Source organism: Rattus norvegicus, chromosome 2 (assembly GCF_036323735.1).
Source record: "Rattus norvegicus strain BN/NHsdMcwi chromosome 2, GRCr8, whole genome shotgun sequence".
NCBI classification, from domain to species: domain Eukaryota; kingdom Metazoa; phylum Chordata; class Mammalia; order Rodentia; family Muridae; genus Rattus; species Rattus norvegicus.
The window spans coordinates 199,332,002-199,353,014 of NC_086020.1; the positions used below are offsets into that span (position 1 = coordinate 199,332,002).

The 21,013-nt window shown below is 44.0% G+C and overlaps 1 protein-coding gene across 1 annotated transcript in view; it reads right to left on the reverse strand.

Annotated features, from left to right (window-relative positions):
* The window catches only part of Eeig2 (EEIG family member 2), a 54,868-nt gene extending 35,420 nt beyond the window's left edge, over positions 1 to 19,448 (reverse strand). The window contains exon 1 of the mRNA NM_001163568.3: positions 19,026 to 19,448. Coding sequence (NP_001157040.1) covers positions 19,026 to 19,162 — 137 coding nt within the window. The 5' untranslated portion in view covers positions 19,163 to 19,448. The remainder of the gene's footprint in view (positions 1 to 19,025) is intronic.
* Positions 19,449 to 21,013: the final 1,565 nt, after the last annotated feature.

Genomic DNA, 21,013 nt, shown 5'->3' on the forward strand with positions numbered 1-21,013 from the left:
TCAAAATGGAACACAGTTCTGTAAGGGAGAACCAGCATGGAGACCGTGCCGGTAATTCCGGCACTGAGAAGGAGACTGGAGGAGAAAGAATACTTGTTTGATACCAGTTTGTTCTGCACTCCAAGACCACCTTTTTCAAAAAGAAGTATTTAACATTGAAAGCCATTATTTTCCAGTTGCTTTAAATACTCACCCGGTGAATATTCTTTATTGTCTAATATATGAAAATGAAATAACCTCATTTTGGTCAACTTTCTGTCACCATAACCAATGTCTGAGTCAAATTAACATCTAAAGAGGACAGGTTGACTTTGTTCATTGTGTGGGAGTTTCAGTCCACAACTGATTGGCTTTGTTGGGCAGGGCCTGTGGCAAGGCAGCCTATCATAGTGGAAGCAGGTGCTGGAGGGAAAGCCTCCCTATCCACAGCTAGCAAGTGAACTGAGGGAACGGCCAGATTTAAACGATCCCTTTGGGAACATGACTCCTAATGACCTAAAGCCCTCCTACCTTTTAAAGGTTCCATTACCTCCTAAGAGTGCCGAGCTAGGTGCACCACATGGTCCTTTGGATCCAATTCATAGCTGGGCCTTAAAAGGTTACTGAGCTAACTATTCTAGAAATAAAAACAAAACAAATACTTCAAAGCCCCAGAACCTTGGTTTATGTTTTTTGTTTATGAAATATCAGCAATTCCCCAACTAATCTAATTAGAAACACATACTACATTTCTGTCTGTTTTAAAACACTTTTACAATGTGGCAAATCTATAATGATTTCATGTACCAAATCATACATCGCTACCATTTGCACAGACAGAGTACAGCTTCTGCCTGAGTGACAATGTTAAAGATACCAAGTGGATTCTGCATGTACCTGTGATTCTTAAACAATTAAGTGGGAAGTCTTTCATATTTACCTAGCTTATCTAGAGAGTGGAGGAAACCAGCAGGAAGTCTGGTAGACTTGGGGAAAAACCAGGTTAATAATAGCAGTATAAACATGGGCAGGAACTGTAGCATGTAAGGAACGGATTTTAAGAGTATGGTATTACATCTTAGAGGAGAAAGCCACACTTCTGGTTTCCATCCCTACCCACTGACTTCCGCTTTAATGACAATGTTGACAGTAGTTACTGAGTGCTTACACGGTTTACACATTGTAACACCACTCCATTAGTATAGGAACAGAGAGAAACTAAGTAGCTTATCCAACTTGACTACTGGGGAAAAAGAGTTAAATTGAATTTAAGGCACTGTGTAGAGTAGATCCATTCCACTTCCCAGTTAACTTTCAACATCCCATCAGGTTTCTACCCCAGCTCCTCAGTGAAACTAGTGAGCAACAGATTGCCTAGTCTGATGGGCTCTTTAATTTTTTTTTAGTTATTTGGTGTCTTTGAGTGTATGTATGTCAGCATAAACATGCCCTACCATGTGTTTAGAGATCACAGGACAACTTGCATCAGTTCTCTTTTTCTATTATGTGGATTCCAGGGTTTGAACTCAGGCTATCTCCCTTGGCAGCAAGCGCCTTTACCTGCTGAGCCATCTTGCTGGCCCCTGATGTGCTTTCTTGACGTCATCTTGACCTTTATTATACATTCTTCACTGAGTTCTGTCCTTTCCTAATTTTGTGGCTATTTGTTCTTAACTTCATGTTCCTGTCTCCTTAACATGTTGGTGCCTTTTTACTCCAATGTTTTGAGTATTATACACACACTTACATATTATATATGCACACACATATACAGCTAAGCTTCTTTCCTTAGTGCTTGGATGCACAGAATCTTCTGTTAACTCTTGGGCTTACCTGGTGCCCTGGCCTAGGACTTACGTCACATACCTGTTTATCATGGTACTCGCCAGCAGTCAACTGACATGAGCTAGATCATTAAACCGGTCAAGTCACTTGTTCAGGAGCAATGAGGAGACCATCAGTTGCTTATCCAGTGTCTCTCTTTTTTAACATGTAATTTCATGTGTATTCAGTTAAGCCTATTTTACAAGTCTTTGCAGCTCTGGGGAGGAGGGAGTTGATTTTATGCTAAGGTGGAATCCTTAGAGACCAATGGCTGGGACTTCTGGACAGGCAGAGTAAGGGAGAGCCTGTGGGGACTGTCCTTTGACCCTCTATTCCTTTCTCTGTCTGAAAACTGTCATGACAACGGTTTTGAGAGTCAGAAGCCATATTGGATCATGAGGCTGCTGACGTGAAAAACCGTTTGGTGATGGAAGGTGGATAAGCATGAAGCCTGAGTTGTCCCCATTCACACTTCCCACATCTATCATTTAAAATGCTTGTCTTAATTTTCGTTCTGTGTAGGTGAGCTAAACTCTTGCACACCCAAAGTCTGATCACTCCTATACTTAGAAACCAGAGAGTCCCACTACTCTTTCCCTGTGGAATGTGCTCTCGGAATCCAGAGTCCTTTCCCCATCATAGAGGATCACTGTGTCCCAGTACTTGGGAGGCTGAAGCGAAAGGATCATGAGCCAAGGTTAGTCTGTGCCACAGAGCGATATTCTAAGATTGCTGCATGGATCTACGCTTTGATCTTACAAATGGCCTATTAGGAAAGCCCTACCCACAAACAAGCCAGGTTCACTTCCTGTAGATGAAAACTCCAGCTGCCTGGATTCTGTCTCCAAGATCAGAGCAGCAGCACATGTGCAGGAGCAGGTCCTTGTATAGGGCTGTTTAGTCAACCAGGAGATCAGGCTCGTATGAGCTGGATTTATGCAACGTCTATTAACTACTTCATGCTGTGTCTAACGAAGACACCTTATTGAAGAGAAACCCAAAAAAGATAAAAAAAAAAAAGAGGCCAAATTGGACAGTGGTGGCACATGTGTTTAATCCAATTTAGCACTTGGGAGACAGAGGCAGGTGGCTCTCTGGGAGTTTGGGGGCAGCCTGACCTACAGAGTGAGTTCCAGGAAGCCAGAGCTATTCAAAGAAACCCTGTCTTGAAAACCCAAAACCAAACCAAACTGAAACAAGACAATGAACTGGACACAACACACAAACAGCCCCATAAAATAGATACAAGAATAGTATTCATAATCCCATGAGTCCACTCTGCCAGCCCTAGGAAGCATCTGATAAGGAGTCCAAAATCAGCCATAAATTCCTGCCACACCACTTTATAATTATTAGGAAATCAAGCCCTTTCTGTGTCTAGCATCATTATCAAAATTCAAATTCTCAACATCATTCCTTTGAATCACTGTAAGAGCCTCCTTAATGGTTCCTGCTCAAATCCATCTCCCTCAGATCTCCTCGTGAGAGTGGTTCACACCTGCAATCCGCAATCCCAGCCTTGGGAAAATAAGGCAGGAAAAAAAAAAAGCTTAAGTGAGTTTTTTTTGTTTTTGAGGCCAGCCTAGGCTACAGAGACTTGTCTCAAAAAACCAAACCAATTTTTAAAAAAAAGAAAGTGTATTATGTTCCTAAGGCCGTTAGTCAGAGTTTTCTGTGGCAATCGTTCATGTGTACACGTAGACCTTGGGAAAAAGCTGTCCAAATTAAACAAATCCAAAAAGCTGCAAAGTGAGTTTGTGACATTTGTTATACTGATGGGTTACCATGGAAACCCACACAAACTACTTGGCAACTGAGATGAAAGTCACATTACTAACTGCTTTCTGTTGGGTGAGTCACTGACTTCCTATGAGCTTTGGACGGTTGCTCAACCACTGTCTAGAAAGAAAGCAAAGGAATGTGATTTGTGTTGCCACTACGGAAAGCCAAACATTTCAAAGATAACGTGATAAAGCTGTTGGAATGAACTCGAAGTAAGCAGAGGACTCGGAAGAAGATAAAGTTGCCATGACCGTTGTTTATGGTTCAAAGAATCAAAAGGAATCTAGGATGCTATTGAAAACTTAAACATAAACTGGAACGAAAGTCGATGGAGCCAGTCTTTGTGACTAAGTATTATACCAATGTCATCCATTTCCCGAGGACCAGCAAATGCATACTCCGGGCACATATTTAGAGTTACACCAGGTCCTGACTATTCAAGATGCTTTCCATCTTTCAGAGACAGATATAAGAAAGTCTGAGGAGTGGGAGCTGCTTGCCAGGTCGTGCGGCGTGCAGGTTAGGTGCTTATCCCACTAGTCTCTTTGGCTTCAAACCCTGGCTCAGCTCCTGCCAGCTGCCACTCTGGTGAATTTGCCATATGTACAGTGTCTTCTCCTCATGGGATCTACACCTCACGGGAACCCGGGGAGACCAAGGAAATGATTACACATTGCTCCAAACAGTGCCTTGGGTACAGTGTAGCTTGCTAATCAATGTTAGCGGTTGTTATACCCAAGGCTCCATGTACCTGTGAGTCTGTTTCAATCTGCCCGCCAAAGTGGAAGAATGGTCAACTTTATAGAGATCTTTTCCTTGATACACCGAAGATCTGTCTATTTTAAAAGACGTGTAGATTCTGACAAAGAAGGAACCTTTGTGAACTGAAGCAGAAACAAGCATTTTCAGACTGTAAAGAGTAGTTGGATCTGTAGGACTGGCTTTGAATTGCAACACAAAGGATACATGAATGTGTCAACTCCAGCAGCATTTTTAGCTGAAGTAAATGCAGGGCAGTAACATCATGGAGGAAGACTGTGCAGTCGCTTTTGCTTTGGTTACTCATTCGCTGATTCATTTTACTAGTGGGTTAGGTAGTGAGGGAGGGACCAGCCCAGTTCACATCCTTCCTCTTGGAAACACTCAGTTTGCAGACAGATGTTTAGAGAGAACTCAAGAGGACTGAAAACGTGAACGTGAGTCTTCACCACGGGAAAGGATGAAGTCAACTGAGGAGACTGGCAAAGGAGAAAGGGAAGGGAAGAGCCTAATATCAGAGCAGCAGAGAGGCTGGAGAGGCAAGGAGGTGGCATCCCAACAGGACGAGAAAAGAAGCAGGGTATCAGCGATGGCGATGGGGAAGTCTTAAGAAAGCCCTCCTCGGCAACCTCAGCTATGGCAGAGACCAAAAACGGGTCACTGGGTTTAGCAGTAAAAAGTCACCCATGATGCTGGTGAGTGCAGTGTTGGTGAGGAGGTGGGACCGAAGCTTGTTACTATGGAAAATAGATACAGGGACGTGGGCAAGTCATTTCAGATCTGTTAGGAGTGAAGCGAGAGTAGGGAACTTAGGGCTGCATCCAGCTGAGCACATGTCATGAAGGAAGATTTCACTTCAGCATGGAGGGAAGACAAGCATGCCTCAGTACTGATAGGGGAGAATAGTGTAGGAACCAAACTGAGCATCTGGCTGGGTATGAATCGTGTCTTTAGAGAAGACTGATCCCCGAGATGTCAGAAATAGTAGAAACCAGACTATAGTTAGGGACCGGCCCCCAGCGGAAGGGGTCACCTCTTGACGTGAAGCAAAGAATGAGACTGAATCACACAAAGGTGTCAGCAGGTAATTCTTTATTGTCCTGAATTGTTCTAGTGAGAAATTCCATATAAAATGCAGCATTCCTTGGCACATAGTAGGCACTCAAACAAGTGTTTGCCGAATACTAGCTTACTTAAAATCTGCTATAAATATTGCAAAAAGCCTCTAAAATTTCATGTAAGAGTTGCTTTTAGTGGGGTTGGGGATTTAGCTCAGTGGTAGAACGCTTGCCTAGGAAGCGCAAGGCCCTGGGTTCGGTCCCCAGCTCCAGAAAAAAGAAAAGAAAAAAGTTGCTTTTAGTGGCTGACAGCTATCCTGACGAAGACACATGTGCATTCCCCATACATGTGAAAATGTATGTCCGTGCGTGTGCGTGTACCCCCCCCTACACACGAGAAAACACATTCCTTGTATGGAATGGAAGCAAATTTATCAGCCATACATGTTTAATATATAAAACATGTGAAGGATCCACAACTCAATCATAGCAACAGAAAGAAGAAAAAGCTCTTTGATTAAAAATGGGCCAAAGGCTTGAGTGATCATTTCTCAAACGTGTGTGCAATTGGCCAATAAGCTAATGAAGACGTGCTTACCATTAATGTCAGGGGACTGTAAACATAAACCCAAACAAGATGGCACCCACGCTAACTAAGGTGCTGTCACCAAGGAGTTCAAACAGGACAGGAGTTGATAAAAGAGAACTCTGGGGTGTGGTTTTGGTAAAGCCATTATGAAAAAATGGTATGTAGGTTCCTCAAAAATTAAAAACAGGACCATGACATGATCCAGCAACCACACATACCTTTGGTGCGTATCCAAAGCAAGCAGAATCAAGGTTCTTGGTTTGGTTGATTATATTTGGCTTGGGTTTTGAAGTTAGGGTCTTGTATGTAGCCCAGGCTGGGTCTTGAATTCATAATCCTCTTGTTCCAGGTTTCAAGTGCTTGGATTATGGATAAGTACTTTTTTTTTTTTTTTTCGGAGCTGGGGACCGAACCTAGGGCCTTGCGCTCGCTAGGCAAGCGCTCTACCGCTGAGCTAAATCCCCAACCCCGGATAAGTACTTCAAATTAGTATTTTAACGAGACATTTGCAATCCCATGTTTGCTTTAGAATTATTTGTAATAGACAAGATTAGGAAAAAACCTGAAGAAGATGAAAGAGTAAAGAAAATGTCACACACACACACACACACACTCACACTCTCTCACACACACTCAACACACTCACACACTCACACACACTCACACACTCACACACACTCACACACTCACACACTCACACACACTCACACACACACTCACACGCACACTCACATGCACACTCACACAGACTCACACTCACACACACACTCACACACACACACACACACACACACACACACTACATTTATTTCAAAGGAAATGTACCCATTTGTAATGTGGCCTTGAAGACAGTATGCTAAGTGAAAATACCCAGACAAGAAAGAGAAATATCGAACATCTCTTACATGTACAATCTAAAAATTCTCAAATTCATTCAAGAAAATAAATTTCTTTTTCTGTTACTATAAATTCCACTTGCCACCACTTCCATTCTTTTTAGATAGAACAATATAGATACAGATGACACACAAAAATGCAACAGGAAAAAATTCTATAAGAATAATCTAAGAAAAGACCCCATGTGGGGAATTCAGGAATATATATCACAGTCTAGGAAAACAATATGAAACCCCAAATTCAATAAGGTAAAAATAATGGAAGGAAATGAAAATCACTTATGGACTACGGAATTCTGAAAAAGGCAAAAGTATGCAGAGTGAAAAGACAGGGCCTGGAGGGAAGGAGAAAGGGGTAAATCGCTGGGGTGCAAGGCTGTTTAAGCAGCAAAACTATTCTGCGTGTTCTGTAGAGTAACAACATCGATTGTGATGAGGGCATTGTATTCCAGAAGGAACAGCAGACAATGCTGTGTTCTGTGGATACTAGAGGAGACCACATGACAAATGTCTGTGCCTTCTGCTCAATTCTGCTGTGAAACTAAAGCTACTCTAAAAATAAAGTCTGCCCCAAACCTGACAATATGTATAGGAACAAAATTATGTTTTCATATCCCTTAAAACAAGGGAATAATAACTTTACAGAATTTAGGAGTCGCTGTGAACTACAGATTCAATACACGGTCAAAACTTTGCACTGTCTCTGAAAAGGTGAACTCTCTCTTTTAGAGATGAAAACTGAGAAAAAATATGACTACCACTTAAATATACCCACCCCCACCACACAGATAATCTTCCTGAATGCAAATGCAGGAATGATTACAAAAATTAGATTTTAAGATAAAGTGTAGCAACTGAATTACTAGGCTATGCCTTTTAAACAAAACGGTTTTTTTTTTTTTTGTGCCATTTGTGACTATTCGAAAAATGTAGAAAAATGGCTACAAACAGTTTCTAAAACTTGTGGATCCAATGAACCAGTTTCAGATAGAGAAATTTATGGCTTTAGGGCTACAGAGACAGCCGGGTCAGTAAACAGTATTTGCCACAAGAGTTTGAGGACTTGCGTTTGGATTCCTAGGGCTCATGTGAAAAGTTACACGTCCCAGCATTGAGGAGGCAGAGGCAGCGGGATCCACAGGGCTTGCTGGCTAGCCGGTCTAGATGAACTGGTGAGCTCCAGGTTCACCGAGAGACTTTGTCTCACAAACAAACTGGAGGGTGATTGAAGAAGGCACCCAGCGTTGACCTCTTTCATCCACACATCCACACAAACACATACACATGAACATGTACGCTCACACACTAAGGTGGAGGCCAATGAAGGAGGACATCCAACACTGACCTCTGACATCCACATGCATGTGTGCACACATTACATAGCCATATCCCTCTCCACACACATATAAAAGAAACATATGACTCTTTATATAGGCTAAGGGTCAACCCTTCATCTGCTCATAACCTCTCTGTATAGTTTAGGCTGATTTTGAACTCATGACCTTTTGGCCTCGGCTCCCAAGTAGTTGGTACTTACACCGCCAGGCCTGGCTCTGCATACTGTCTTGTAAATTGGATCTCTGATCCCTCCATTACTGGAATTACCCACTGTCCCTTATCCACCTGCTTGTCCAACCTCATGTTATTCCTTTTCTTTAGGGTGCCTGTAACCCTCATCCATGTGGTATAAAGGAAAGAGGACAGGTTTTCTTTTCTAATACAGTGTGTGTGTTTGTGTGTGTGTGTGTGTGTGTGTGTGACTGTGTGTGTATGTGTTTGTGTGTGTGACTGTGTATGTATGTGTGTGACTGTGTGTGTATGTGTTTGTGTGTGTGACTGTGTATGTATGTGTGTGACTGTGTGTGTATGTGTTTGTGTGTGTGACTGTGTATGTATGTGTGTGACTGTGTGTGTATGTGTGTGTGTGTGTGTTGACTGTGTGTGTGTGACTGTATGTGTGTGATTGTGTGTGTGACTGTGTCTGTGTGACTGTGTGTGTGACTGTGTGTATGTGTGTGTGACTGTGTATGTATGTGTGTATGACTGTGTGTGTGTATGTGTGTGTGACTGTGTGTGTGACTGTGTGTGTGTTTGTGTGTGTGTGGCTGTGTATGTGTGACTGTGTGTGTATGTGTTTGTGTGTGTGACTGTGTGTGTGTGTGACTGTGTGTGTGTGACTGTGTGTGTGACTGTGTGTGTATGTGTTTGTGTGTGTGACTGTGTGTGTGTGTGACTGTGTGTGACTGTGTGTGTGACTGTGTGTGTGACTGTGTGTGTGTGTGACTGTGTGTGTGACTGTGTGTGTGACTGTGTGTGTGACTGTGTGTGTGTGACTGTGTGTGTGTGACTGTGTGTGTGACTGTGTGTGTGTGACTGTGTGTGTGTGTGACTGTGTGTGTGTGTGACTGTGTGTGTGACTGTGTGTGTGACTGTGTGTGTGACTGTGTGTGTGTGTGACTGTGTGTGTGACTGTGTGTGTGTGACTGTGTGTGTGACTGTGTGTGTGTGACTGTGTGTGTGACTGTGTGTGTGTGACTGTGTGTGTGTGACTGTGTGTGTGTGTGTGTGTGTGTGTGTGTGTGCAGCTGTACACGTCACAGTGCAGGTGTGGAGGTAAGAGGACGACTTCCGGTATTGGTGAGCACCCTCCATCTCTGTAGTTTGATGTTGCGTGTGCCAGGCTGAGGATCCCTTGTCTCTGATTCCCATTTTGCCACAGGAGCACTATGTTACAGACATGTGCTCCCATGTAGCTTTATGTAGGTTCTAGGGATCTAAACCCAGGCCCTTGGACACTTGGGTTGCCAAGGTCATACTCACTGAATCATCTCTAATGGATGAATTTTAGATCCAATGGAACCGGGCTCTGAGTTTTTCACACTGAGCCGGTAACCACTTTCGTCTATGCTTGCCTTCCTGTGTAGACTCTATTGTCAATTGGTGAGCATATGCCATCCGCATCTGTAAAGCTCTCCATATTGTTTCCACACTTACAATAGCCAAGACATGGAAATCACCTCAGTCGCTAGCAACATTCTACACAAATACAGTATATAACCACAACAAAATGGTAGTCAATCTTTAAAACCCAGTAAATTCTGTATTTCTAACACTATAGGTGGGTCTAAACCCAGTAAATTCTGTATTTCTAACACCATGGGTGGGTTAAGATGGTGCTTACTGTTGCCGGCTGTACAGACTACAGAATTCTCCTCAGGAAACCTCTGTTCAGGGGCTGGAGATGGCTCAGTCAGGAAAGAGTTTGCTGTGCAAACGTGAGGACCTCAATGTGGGATCCCAGAACCTGTGTAAAAACTAGGCGTGGTGATGTGCTGTGTGTCTGTAGTCACAGCACTGGGGGAGAAGAGACAGGAAGATGCCCAAGGCTTCCTGTCCAGCCAGTCTAGCCAATCAGTGAGCCTGGTTTCCACACTGAGTTCTAGGCCAGCCAGAGCAACACAGTGAGACCTTGTGCCCAAAATCAAAACAAACAAACAAACAAACAAACAAGATAACAAAAGTGAGAGAACCCGGGGCTGTAGAGTCGGCTCACTGATTAAGAACACTTGTTGCTCTTGCAGAGGTCCTGAGTTCAATTCCCAGCATCCACACGATGGTTCACAACCATCTAAAGGAGGGGATCTGATGCCTCCTTCTGACTTCTGTGGTACTAGACACACACATGGTGCACATACATCCACGGAGGCCAAACACTCATACATGTAAAATAAATATAAAAATCTACCCTTTTTATAAACCACCCTGGAATCTCATCTACAAAATTCAAGAAAGGCTGTTAATTCAGCCAATAAGCAGCACCCCTCCATGGTCTCTTCATTAACTCCCGTTTCCAGATTCCTGCTCTGCTTGATTCCTTCCTTGGAAAGGAATGAAAAGGCTGCAGCTGAGGACTATTAAGTCAGGGCAAAGGCAATAAAAGGAGGTGAGACCTCCTAGGGAGTAGACAGGGCCCAAGTGACCTGACTTTTCTCCTGCTTAAGAGCAGAAGTCCTGGGGTTAGGGATTTAGCTCAGTGGTAGAGTGCTTGCCTAGCAAGCGCAAGGCCCTGGGTTCGGTCCCCAGTTCCAAAAAAAAAAAAAAAAAGAAAGGAAAAAAAAAAGAGCAGAAGTCCTGAGTTCAAATCCCACAACTACGTGGTGGCCCACAACCATCTCTAATGGGATCTGATGCCCTCTTCTGGTGTGCATGAAGACAGAGCGCCACATACACAAAATACATGAGGAGGCTGGAGACACTGGGAACTGGAGGCACTGCCTTGGACAGCCTGAGCTGAGGTGGGACACTGAAGCACTACATGTCCCCCCCGGAATCATTGGGACTACAGCCCAGCTCTGTCTGTATCTTTCACCCATACAAGCCACAGAAAAAGATGGCAGTGAGAGCCCTTGTCACTTCTGCTCGTCTTTCTTGGTGACCCATTCTCCTGGCACTGTTCCCCCTCCCAACTCATTCTGCCGTTCCACCCCAGCCCCTGACCAGGGTTGACTCGCTCTCATCCTGCCTCTTCACTTCTGCTCAGCTTCCTCTCGAATTCCCCATGGAGATGTTTTCTCAAAAGATGTACTGATTTGTGCATCTTGTGTATACGAGCGCTCTGTCTGCATGCCCAACAGAAGAGGGAATCAGATCCCATTACAGATGGTTGTGAACTGCTCGGAATCGTGCTTGTTCAGAACTGAACTCAGGACCTCAGGAAGATCAGCCCAGCCTGGGCTATATGAGATGGTCTGGGAGGGGACTCTGATGATTGTTTTGTTTTGTTTTTCTGGCCTCTCCAAGTACAATGTGCACACATGGTGCACCTGTATACATGCAAGCAAAAACACTTACACACACAAAATAAAATGAACACATATTTTAAAAAGGAAATCTTAAAAAATAAAAACACCAGGGTTAATAAATAGACAAGGCCATCTGACTGTTAGCACTACTGTGGTAGCTTTTCTCTGTTGTGTTCTTTTAGATGTTGAAAATTCTCACCCCTTGATATCTGCCCCCCACCCCACTTATTTATTTTATTTATTGCCAGGTCCAGTGATACCCCATAAAGATGACATTTCCCAGCCATCCTTACAGTCAGACATGTTTAAGATCAGGCCTATAGACTGTGGACAGAAGGGTCTCCCCCCTTTTCTCTTCTCCCATGGCTGAGACTGGGACGCGGGGTGAGCCATTGTCCCCAGGGATGAGCCGATACCCAAGTGCAGCAATATAAGGTAGGTCCAGGTACCTGACAATTTGATAGGGGAGAACCACACTAGCAGCTTGGAAGTCATATGAGACAGAACTCATTTTATTTAATCACTTATTTTTAAAAAGATCTGCATACATCTCCTGAGCCAAGAGGAGGAGCATAGACTTCCCATCTCTATTAAAGTAGTTCTGAAAGAATTAAACAAAAAAGAAGGTAAGATATGCACAAATACATGTTCACCATTTTAGTCTTTGACGATATGAACTTTAAGACTAACCCAAGTCCTCTGTTATTAGCAATATTCCAGATCCCTCAGAATTTAGCATCTTCTCTGGGTCTCTATTTGGTAGTGTCCTCTAAATGATGCTAAATGAACACCCTAACATGAACACAATTTGCTTCGTTTCGAGTCTTGCTATGTAGACTGGGCTGCCTCCATTAGAGATCACCTTACCTTTTTTATTGCACTCACGGACATGACCTTCTACAGTGCTTGTTTTTCTGCATCGGGCCTTCCCCATTTAGCCTAATGTTCTCCAGGCTCATTTGCCTTGCCACGAAGGACAGCATTTCTTTGCCTCTGAAGACGGAATAAAACTCCATTGGATGTGCTACCTTTCTTTTATTCAGACACCTGTTTGTAGATACTTACATTGTTTCAATGTCCTGGCTACTAAGGACAGGGATCTTTTCAACATATTGCTTGCCTTGTACTGGGATATATACCTAGAGGGACTGCTGAGTTCAGGGCGTAGAGTTCCTAGTTTATGGTCAGATAGCATTTGAAAATACTGGTTACTTTTGGTTACTTTGTGATCTTCGTGTGGAAGAAGGACTTTGACAAAACAAAACTTTAGCCAGGCTTGGTGCTACCCAACTTTAATCCCAGTGCTTGGGAGGCAGAGGCAGGGGGATCTCTGTGACTTCCAGGTCAACCTGGTCTACATAATGGGTTCTAGGCCAGCCAGAACTACATAGTGAAACCCTGTTTCCAAAAACCAGACCACACCAAACAATAAATCTCAGTTATTTTTTTATATTTGCTGCTTCTTAGTGCTTCTTCATCTAAAAATCAGCTCAATGCAATGGAAGGGAAGTTGGAAACATCAATGTGCATGAAAATAAACAAATCTTTAAAAAAAAACTTATGAAATTCGCTAACTCCATTTCTATACACCAACCTAAATGAGAAAAGATGTGTACTATCTTGGTTACAAAGATGCTTACTACAGTTTATAAAATTATTAATAAAAAGGCAGGAAGAAAATTATTTCTGAGGGATTTAGTTCAATCATTGGAATGAACACAATGGAATAATATGTAGCTATTTAAAATATTTTGTAGTTGAATAATAACGTGAAAATATATTATCTGAAAATATATTAGGTACAGCATGATCTCGTTTTGGTTCAAAAAGATCAACAGCCAGGCCTGGTGGTGTATGCCTTTAAACACAGCCTTTGGGAGACAGAGGCATCTTTGTGAGTCGGAGGTCAGTCTGGTCCACATATTGAGTTCCAGGCCAGCCAGAGTTACATGGTGAGACCCTGTCTAAAAATAAATAAATAAATGAACAAATAAAAATGTATCAGTGACCACTGTGGGGCAGTAGTATGTATATGTGTGTGTGTGTGTGTGTGTGTATGTATGTATGTATGTATGTATGTATGTATGTATGTGTGCATGCATGCATGTATGCACCAATGGAGGCCAGGTTACATACTAGGCTCTTCATGGTTAATTTATGGAAAATATTTGCTATTTCTGCTTCTCTAAGTTTTCTAACATGAAAACATTTTTACTTTTGCAATATGGCAAACATTAACTAGAAAGTAGTACACGATGTTCAGTGAATTAAAATCTTGAAAACAAAGATGTTCTCTGGCAAAAACAAAAAAGAAATCCTTTTAGCTTGTTTACAAAGTCAGAGATACAATACACAGATGTGCTCTTCGTTTCCCGGATACTCCCTGAGTTCACATGTGTTTTTTCCACAAGCTCATGTGAAACTTGGAAACTTATTTAGTTACCAACACAAACACCACACGCACACACACACACACACACACACACACACACACACACACCACAAACGGGGGTGGGGAGGCAAACTGGGAAATCACAGGTATGTAGAAAATTTCCTTCCCATCATTCCTCTGCTTAAACAGACCAGAATTAAGACACGCCCTCATAACTCCAATAAGCTTTAAAAGTGATTTACATGCTTTATTAAGGGGAGTTCTGGAAAGATTCAAATAATTCAAATAAGGTTCTGTTTTTCTGAAAGGTCTTCAAAAATATTTTATTAGGCAGCAGCTTGGCTTCAGTTGAGTGGACTGCTCTAACTTTGCAATGTACTTTCCAAATGTTTTGTTAACTGTGGTGAGACCTATCCACTTGCCTTAACCATTTTAGTGTCACTCAAAATAAAGAGTTTTGAAATTTTTCTAACTTTCTTTTACTTATTAAACTTTCACAGGAGAATCTAGATCCTTCTTAAATTCATTTTCACTAAGCAACTATAAACAGGCAAACCAGTATATGTATCTTCTAATGGGAATACACAGGGTTGTGTGGCCCCACAGGGCCAAGAATATAAGAAATACACGTACTGAGGTAACTCTCTGACCAATTGTCAGACCCCTGTCAGCTTAGATGGACTATACTAAACATTCACCTTAACTCTTGATCTTGTCTATAACAGTGATTCTCAACCTTCCTAATGGTGTGACCCTTTAATAGTTCCTTATGCTGTAGTGACTTCCAGCCAAAAAATGATTTCATTACGATCGGTGTGGTGGGACATGCCTTTTCTATTTAATCCTAGCACTTGGGAGGCAGAGGCAGAACCACACGGATCCCTAAATTTGAGTAGAGCCTAGCCTACAGAGTTAGTTCCGGGACAGCTAGGCTACACAGAGAAATTCTCTCTCTCTCTCTCTCTCTCTCTCTCTCTCTCTCTCTCTCTCTCTCTCTCTCACACACACACACACACACACACACACACACACACAATGTATGTATATTGTTATTTTGTAATTATACTTTTGCTACTGTTATGAACCACAGTGTAGATATCTGATATGTAGGATATCTGACATGACCCACAGGTTAAGAACCTCTGCTTTATGGCCATGTACAATGTCCCCCTCCTCCTCGACCCCCAAGCAAAACCAAAAGGCTATCCATCCCCTAGACTTCCCGACTTCCATCAGTGACATAAGGCATCGACCACTGCATTATCACCTGTCAGTTACTGACAGGAAAGCCTGCATTCAGGTCTCACCGGGCCCAGGTTTGTTTCACAGCCTCTCATTTGTCACTCTGTCACTAATCTACTATTGCCACTTGAATCCAAACAGCAGCAGGCTGCCGGCCAGCCAGACGGACGGCTTAAATCCTACTTTAATCACGTTACGATGCAGTTCGAGAATCCGGCATTGAAATCTATCCTTTGAGCAGGGAAATCAATCCCTACTTTGCCATTCAAAGCCCCTTTCTAACAGTATCTGCTGCTTCTGTTCATGGGAACTCTCTGCCATCAGGCTGATGTAGCACCAACCTATTAATGGCTTGCTCAAGCTCGCCTCTCACCTCTTTCTTCTCAGTGCAAATCCATCCTCTTGGGGGTGTGCAGCTGAAATACCAATGCAGATTTCAGCAGCCATCATAGCTGTAAATAAAAGACTTTTCCTTTTCAAAACACACGGTGTCTGACCCACTGATTAACAGTAAGCCATCTGTCTCCCACCATTTAGCAACTAGACATCTATGATCTAATTTCATTAATTACAGTCAATTCCCCCATGGACTTTGTATTTGCTTCACTCCCCATATCCCTCAACAGAGAGCTCGAAACCTGCTAAGTGCTTAAGTGGTGTTTGGTGAGCAATGAATCATCTGCACATTTAGTCTTTGAACAAAGGCAGGTTGTGCGTGCGTGCGTGTGTGGTGTATAACCTTCTTTGTGTCCAACAATATAGATATTATTTTGTGTGGGGTCTGCCTAGGGTTTGGCAATGCCTTAGAACTCAGTGGACTCAGCATACAGCCGTACTCATTGCCGAAGACATTAAAGTTTTGGAACACGCAGCAGAATCAGCTCACAGCTTCTGTAACAACAGATTGGGGCCTTGTGCCGTCTAACAGGGATGCTTATCATGTCTAACTAGGACTGGCTGCTTAGGCAAGTGTCTTCTGCTTAGCGGGATGCCTCCAGGCTCTTGGAAGGCATTTAGCATGAACCACAAAGTTGGTCAAACAGTCTAAGCCCTGTAAGCCTTGCTTGTCATACAGGTAGGAAGACCGGAAGACCATGACACTGATCAACAGTACTCTTGTCAGCAGGCCTTTCTAAGCTTGCTTTAACTTATTGTCACAGAAGTCATTTCATATTGCCATGGGAGAAATGCTGGTCTCAACCATTATGATTCAAACAGGTCCCCTAGAATAAATTGTCTAAGTTAAAAATCTAGGGGTTGGGGATTTAGCTCAGTGGTAGAGCGCTTGCCTAGGAAGCGCAAGGCCCTGGGTTCGGTCCCCAGCTCCGAAAAAAAGAAAAAGGAAAAAAAAAATCTAGCACTCAGGGGTACATTTGGACTGGCACCCGCTATTCAATCTACATAATTTTGCTTATTTCAGGTTTTCTAATTCTCCCTGTGAAGGAAGGTGTGTTCTTTATTGATGTGTGTATATGTGTGCTCATGTGCACACACACACGTGTGTTTTAAGGCTGTCTCATGTAGTCCAGGCTAGCATCCTTCTGCTTCCACCTCAGGTTCTGGGTCTGAGGTCTGCACCACTATCCCTGGCTCAAGGGATGATTCTTAAAGCAACACTTCAGTAGGACAAAGGAGTTAGTGGAAAATCCAACAAGTTTCTTCATCACCGAATGCCAAAGTACTTTAAATGTTTCAGCACATTGTCCTAAGAAATTTTCAGGATGGCCTCAAACCACCGACTGTTGCAATTTCCCAAACTTTAGCTGTGAATGCCTAAGCAAACCCATGCAGATTCATCGCAGTGGAACTGAGGTTTGCCACCTCATTCTAAGCCTGAGTTAGGGCACGGTAACCTTATTTCTCTTGATAAAGCCAGATTTTAGTTGGAGGAGGTATTTGTTTTAATTTTCCTGTGTGGAGAAATCAGTTATAGTTCTTGTACCTTAAATGACCAGGCAGCTGCCTACTGAGAAAGTCTTCAACAATGTATACTCACCCTTTCCACCTGTCTGGCACAATGCTGTCTGAAGCTAGGCCTGGGCCAGAGTCTTGGCATTACGTGATCACACAGGAGGGGATCTTGGGAAGGTATGTTTCCTAAGATTCAATTCATTTACTAGGATAATAAGACTCTCCACCTCATAGCCTCGCTTAGGGTAGTAAATAAGAAAGTATGTTTAAAAGGCCCAGTGGACATGTGTACTGGGAGTGAGGTGGGTGGGGGATAGACAGACAGACTGCTTTTGATGACTAACTGGCTTGTGAGGTGAAGCAAGCCAAATCAACCCTCCAGGCGGAAAAGGACGTAGAAGAGAAAGAAGGTGGTAGGCCATGTTCTGACCACCAGGTGGCACCGTTGAGGTGGTGGCTTAAGTCTATCTGTTCCAAGTTGGGGGAAGGGGTAAGCACCCTCCAGAAACCTTGTCTAGGCCTCAGGGTAAGGCTGTCACTTGACCCCCACATGGCGTTCAGGATTTCCATCGCAAGAGCTATTAATTTAAATATATATATAATATATATACACACATATATTATTTATGTGTGCATGTACCTCTATGTATGTGTGTATTTTTCCTTCCCACAGTACATTCTTCTCTGACAGGACTGTTAAAATGGTTGTATAATCAATGAGCTGAATGCCTACAGGTCTGTCATCACAGGTTAATATTGAAAATTATCCTCGGTGGATTTTTTTTAAAAATAATTTTGAGGATCAATAGCGCCTCGAACATCTGTTCATTTAGGCAATTAGGCGTTTCCTGGCTTCCATAGGTTTCATTACTGCCATAGGAGGCAGTTTTCTGGCTTCCTTCCCACAACCCATTGACATTATTTCCTTTACATTATTAATGGGACAACAGATAAGAAGAATATTTTTTTAGGTTAAAATGAAGTATATATAGACAGAATATACACTGACGACTAGTCCTTCTCCTTGACTTTAGGAACTTAAAGGTTCACTCCAAAACTTCTTCCAATTCTTTTGTTTTCTTGTAGAGAAAATTATCTAAGAGCAAATCTATCAATCTGTAACTTGCCCTTAAATTTCTCAAGGAATCCTGGCACACATGACTGCGTTCTGTCACCTGCTGCCAGAGTCTTTCCCAGTGCCTAGGTGCTCATTTTAAAAGGAGGACAAGGTCTGCGCTCTCTTGATTCTAAGTCCTTCACTGAGACCCACTAGTGGCCATTCGAAGATGGGTAGCTCTAGGTCAAGCCAAAGACTACATAACCTCGTCTGCCAGGAACACTTGACTCAAGCCAAGCCCGACCAGGCGTATCCCAAGCTCTATCGTGGTCACCCTAAGTCCCGGTAAAGTCTCAGGAATTGTGTCAACCACAGGCGTTTCCGAGTGGAGAGCTCTTGCTTCTCAAAGCTTTAAGTTCTACTTTGTATTTTGCAAATACGGGAATATCTTCGGAGAAACCAGAAGCATCCTTTCTGTGTCTCCACCACTCCCATTTCTGAACTGGGGCCACCTGAGATAGGAGCGCCGGACAACCAGCCCAGCCCACTGAGAAGCACTTGGTGCCGTTTGTTGGATGCCCTGACTGATTTCAGACTCGTCTCTGGAGGACGATGAGCTCACCGAGCTGGCAGTTCGACAGAGAGAAGGGGCCAAGCAAGGAAAGGGATGCTGGCCGTGGAAGAAGCCCCTGCCTGCGGGCGGGAGCGGGAGAGCAGCTCCCGTGGCTCGTTACCTGGAGGACTCCGCGGTGAAGGTGCCGCCGTCCAGCAGCCGCATCTTGCAGAAGAGGACCCCGTTGACGAAGGGCACCGAGGAGAGCTCCTCGAGCTCGAAGTCCACCTTAAACTTAAACTTCTTCTTCTTCATCATCGTGAGGGTCAGGCGCCGGCGAGCGGGCTGCGCGAACGGGCGCCGCTGCCTCAGCTCGGCCGAGCTTCGGATCCGCCCAGCCCCATGGCCCGGGCCGCGAGCAGCGCGTGGGGGCGCAGCCGGGGGGCGCCGCGAGTCGGCGGGAGCCGGGGCCGCCTGTCGCGGCAGCCCGGGCCGGAGAGCACCGGTAGCTGCAGCGCGGACCCCGGCCGCCCGCGAGGAGCGGTCGCCTTGCAGCTCGTCCGGGGAGTGGGCGCCCTTTCCGTACTGCCGCCGCCGCCCGTCTGATCGCGAACAGGGAGAGAGGCGCCGCTAGGAGAACGGTCGCCGCCTCCTCCCGGCCCGGGGCGCCTCCAGCGGCCAGTGCGGGAAGCGCACCCAGCGCGGAAGCGGGCGGTCCGCGGAGGGCGGAGGAGCTCGGGGCGGGCGCGCGCCCGGCCAGGGAAGCTGGGCAAGCTAACACGCGACAACAGCGAGCTCGGCACGCCTCCCCGGGGTTAAAAAAAGACAAACCCAGCCGAAAAAGCTTCCTTCTGCAGCTTCCTCTGCGCCTTTCCTTTCTGGGTTTGCACCGCCCCCCCCTTTCTTCCCCTCCCCCTCCAGTGATTTCGCGGCCTCTGGGTTTGAAGATAAATAGAGACAAATGGAATCCTAAACCTAAAAATCTTCTGTAGGGTCTCTAAAATCCACTAGCTCTTAAACATTAGATGAAAGCCGGGTAGGAGAAACGGCTAAAATGTGTTGTGGCCGCTGCAAATGCCCAAGCAAGGGGCTGCGCCTGTGTTTCCTGTCATTGATAGCTTGTTCATTTAATTTCTGTCACCCAAGAAAGAAAAAGGACCAGAGGAGTTAAAAATACTTTTCCCTTTAAAATCTGTCCATACTGTGAACCATACACATGAAGTCAGATTCTGAAGGCATACTTTAAAAAATTCTTCTTAGACGAATAACAATTGCCAACACACACACACACACACACACACACACACACACACACACACACACACAGTAACTATTGTTAAAATGCATGTTATCAACTTAGCTGCATGATGTTTTTAAGAGGGAGTGCTTATAGTTACTGTTGTGTGTTTTGTTTTTTAGTCAAGGTCTAAAGTCATGGCAGCCGTGTCATGTTTTTGCAGTTCTAGGAATCGAACCCAGGACTTCCATGCAAGCTAGCAAGCTACCTCACAACTGAGCTACATCCCCAGCCTTTTTACTCTTTGAAAAGGTATAATTAAAAATATTCTTCTTCGTAGATCACTCCATTACCTTTTTTAAAAAAATCAATTTGTGTGTCTGGGTACCTTGCCTGTGTATTACATGTGTGTCTGGTAACTGCAAAGACCATAAACAGTGTGTCTGATACTCTTAAAATGGAGTTATAGACAGTTGTGAGCTGCCCTGCGGATTGGAGAATTGAACCAGGAACTGCTGGGCCATCTCTCCAGCCCATTTATTTATTTATTCATATAAAATATTTTAATCGCCTAAACCATCAGTCACTGGCTATTCCATGATCAAAACCCCAAGTCTGCTTGTAAGAGTTTTAAAGTCCTTGGCTGGCCCAGATGGATCAGCGGGCAAAGGAACCTGCGGCCAATCCTGTGACATGCGTTTGAAACCCAGAACTCACATGGTGGGAACACACAACTATCTAATCCTTCAGGTTGACTTCTGACTTCCACAGGCTCACTGTGAGGCAGCGCACCTACAAATACACTCACATTAAATAAATACAGTTTTAAAAGATTCAAAAGAGAACACAGGGCTGCAGTGAAATGTTGGTGGATAAACCTGTGCAAGCCTGACCTCAGGAGTTTCCGCCGTGTGACTTCAATCCTGAGAGCC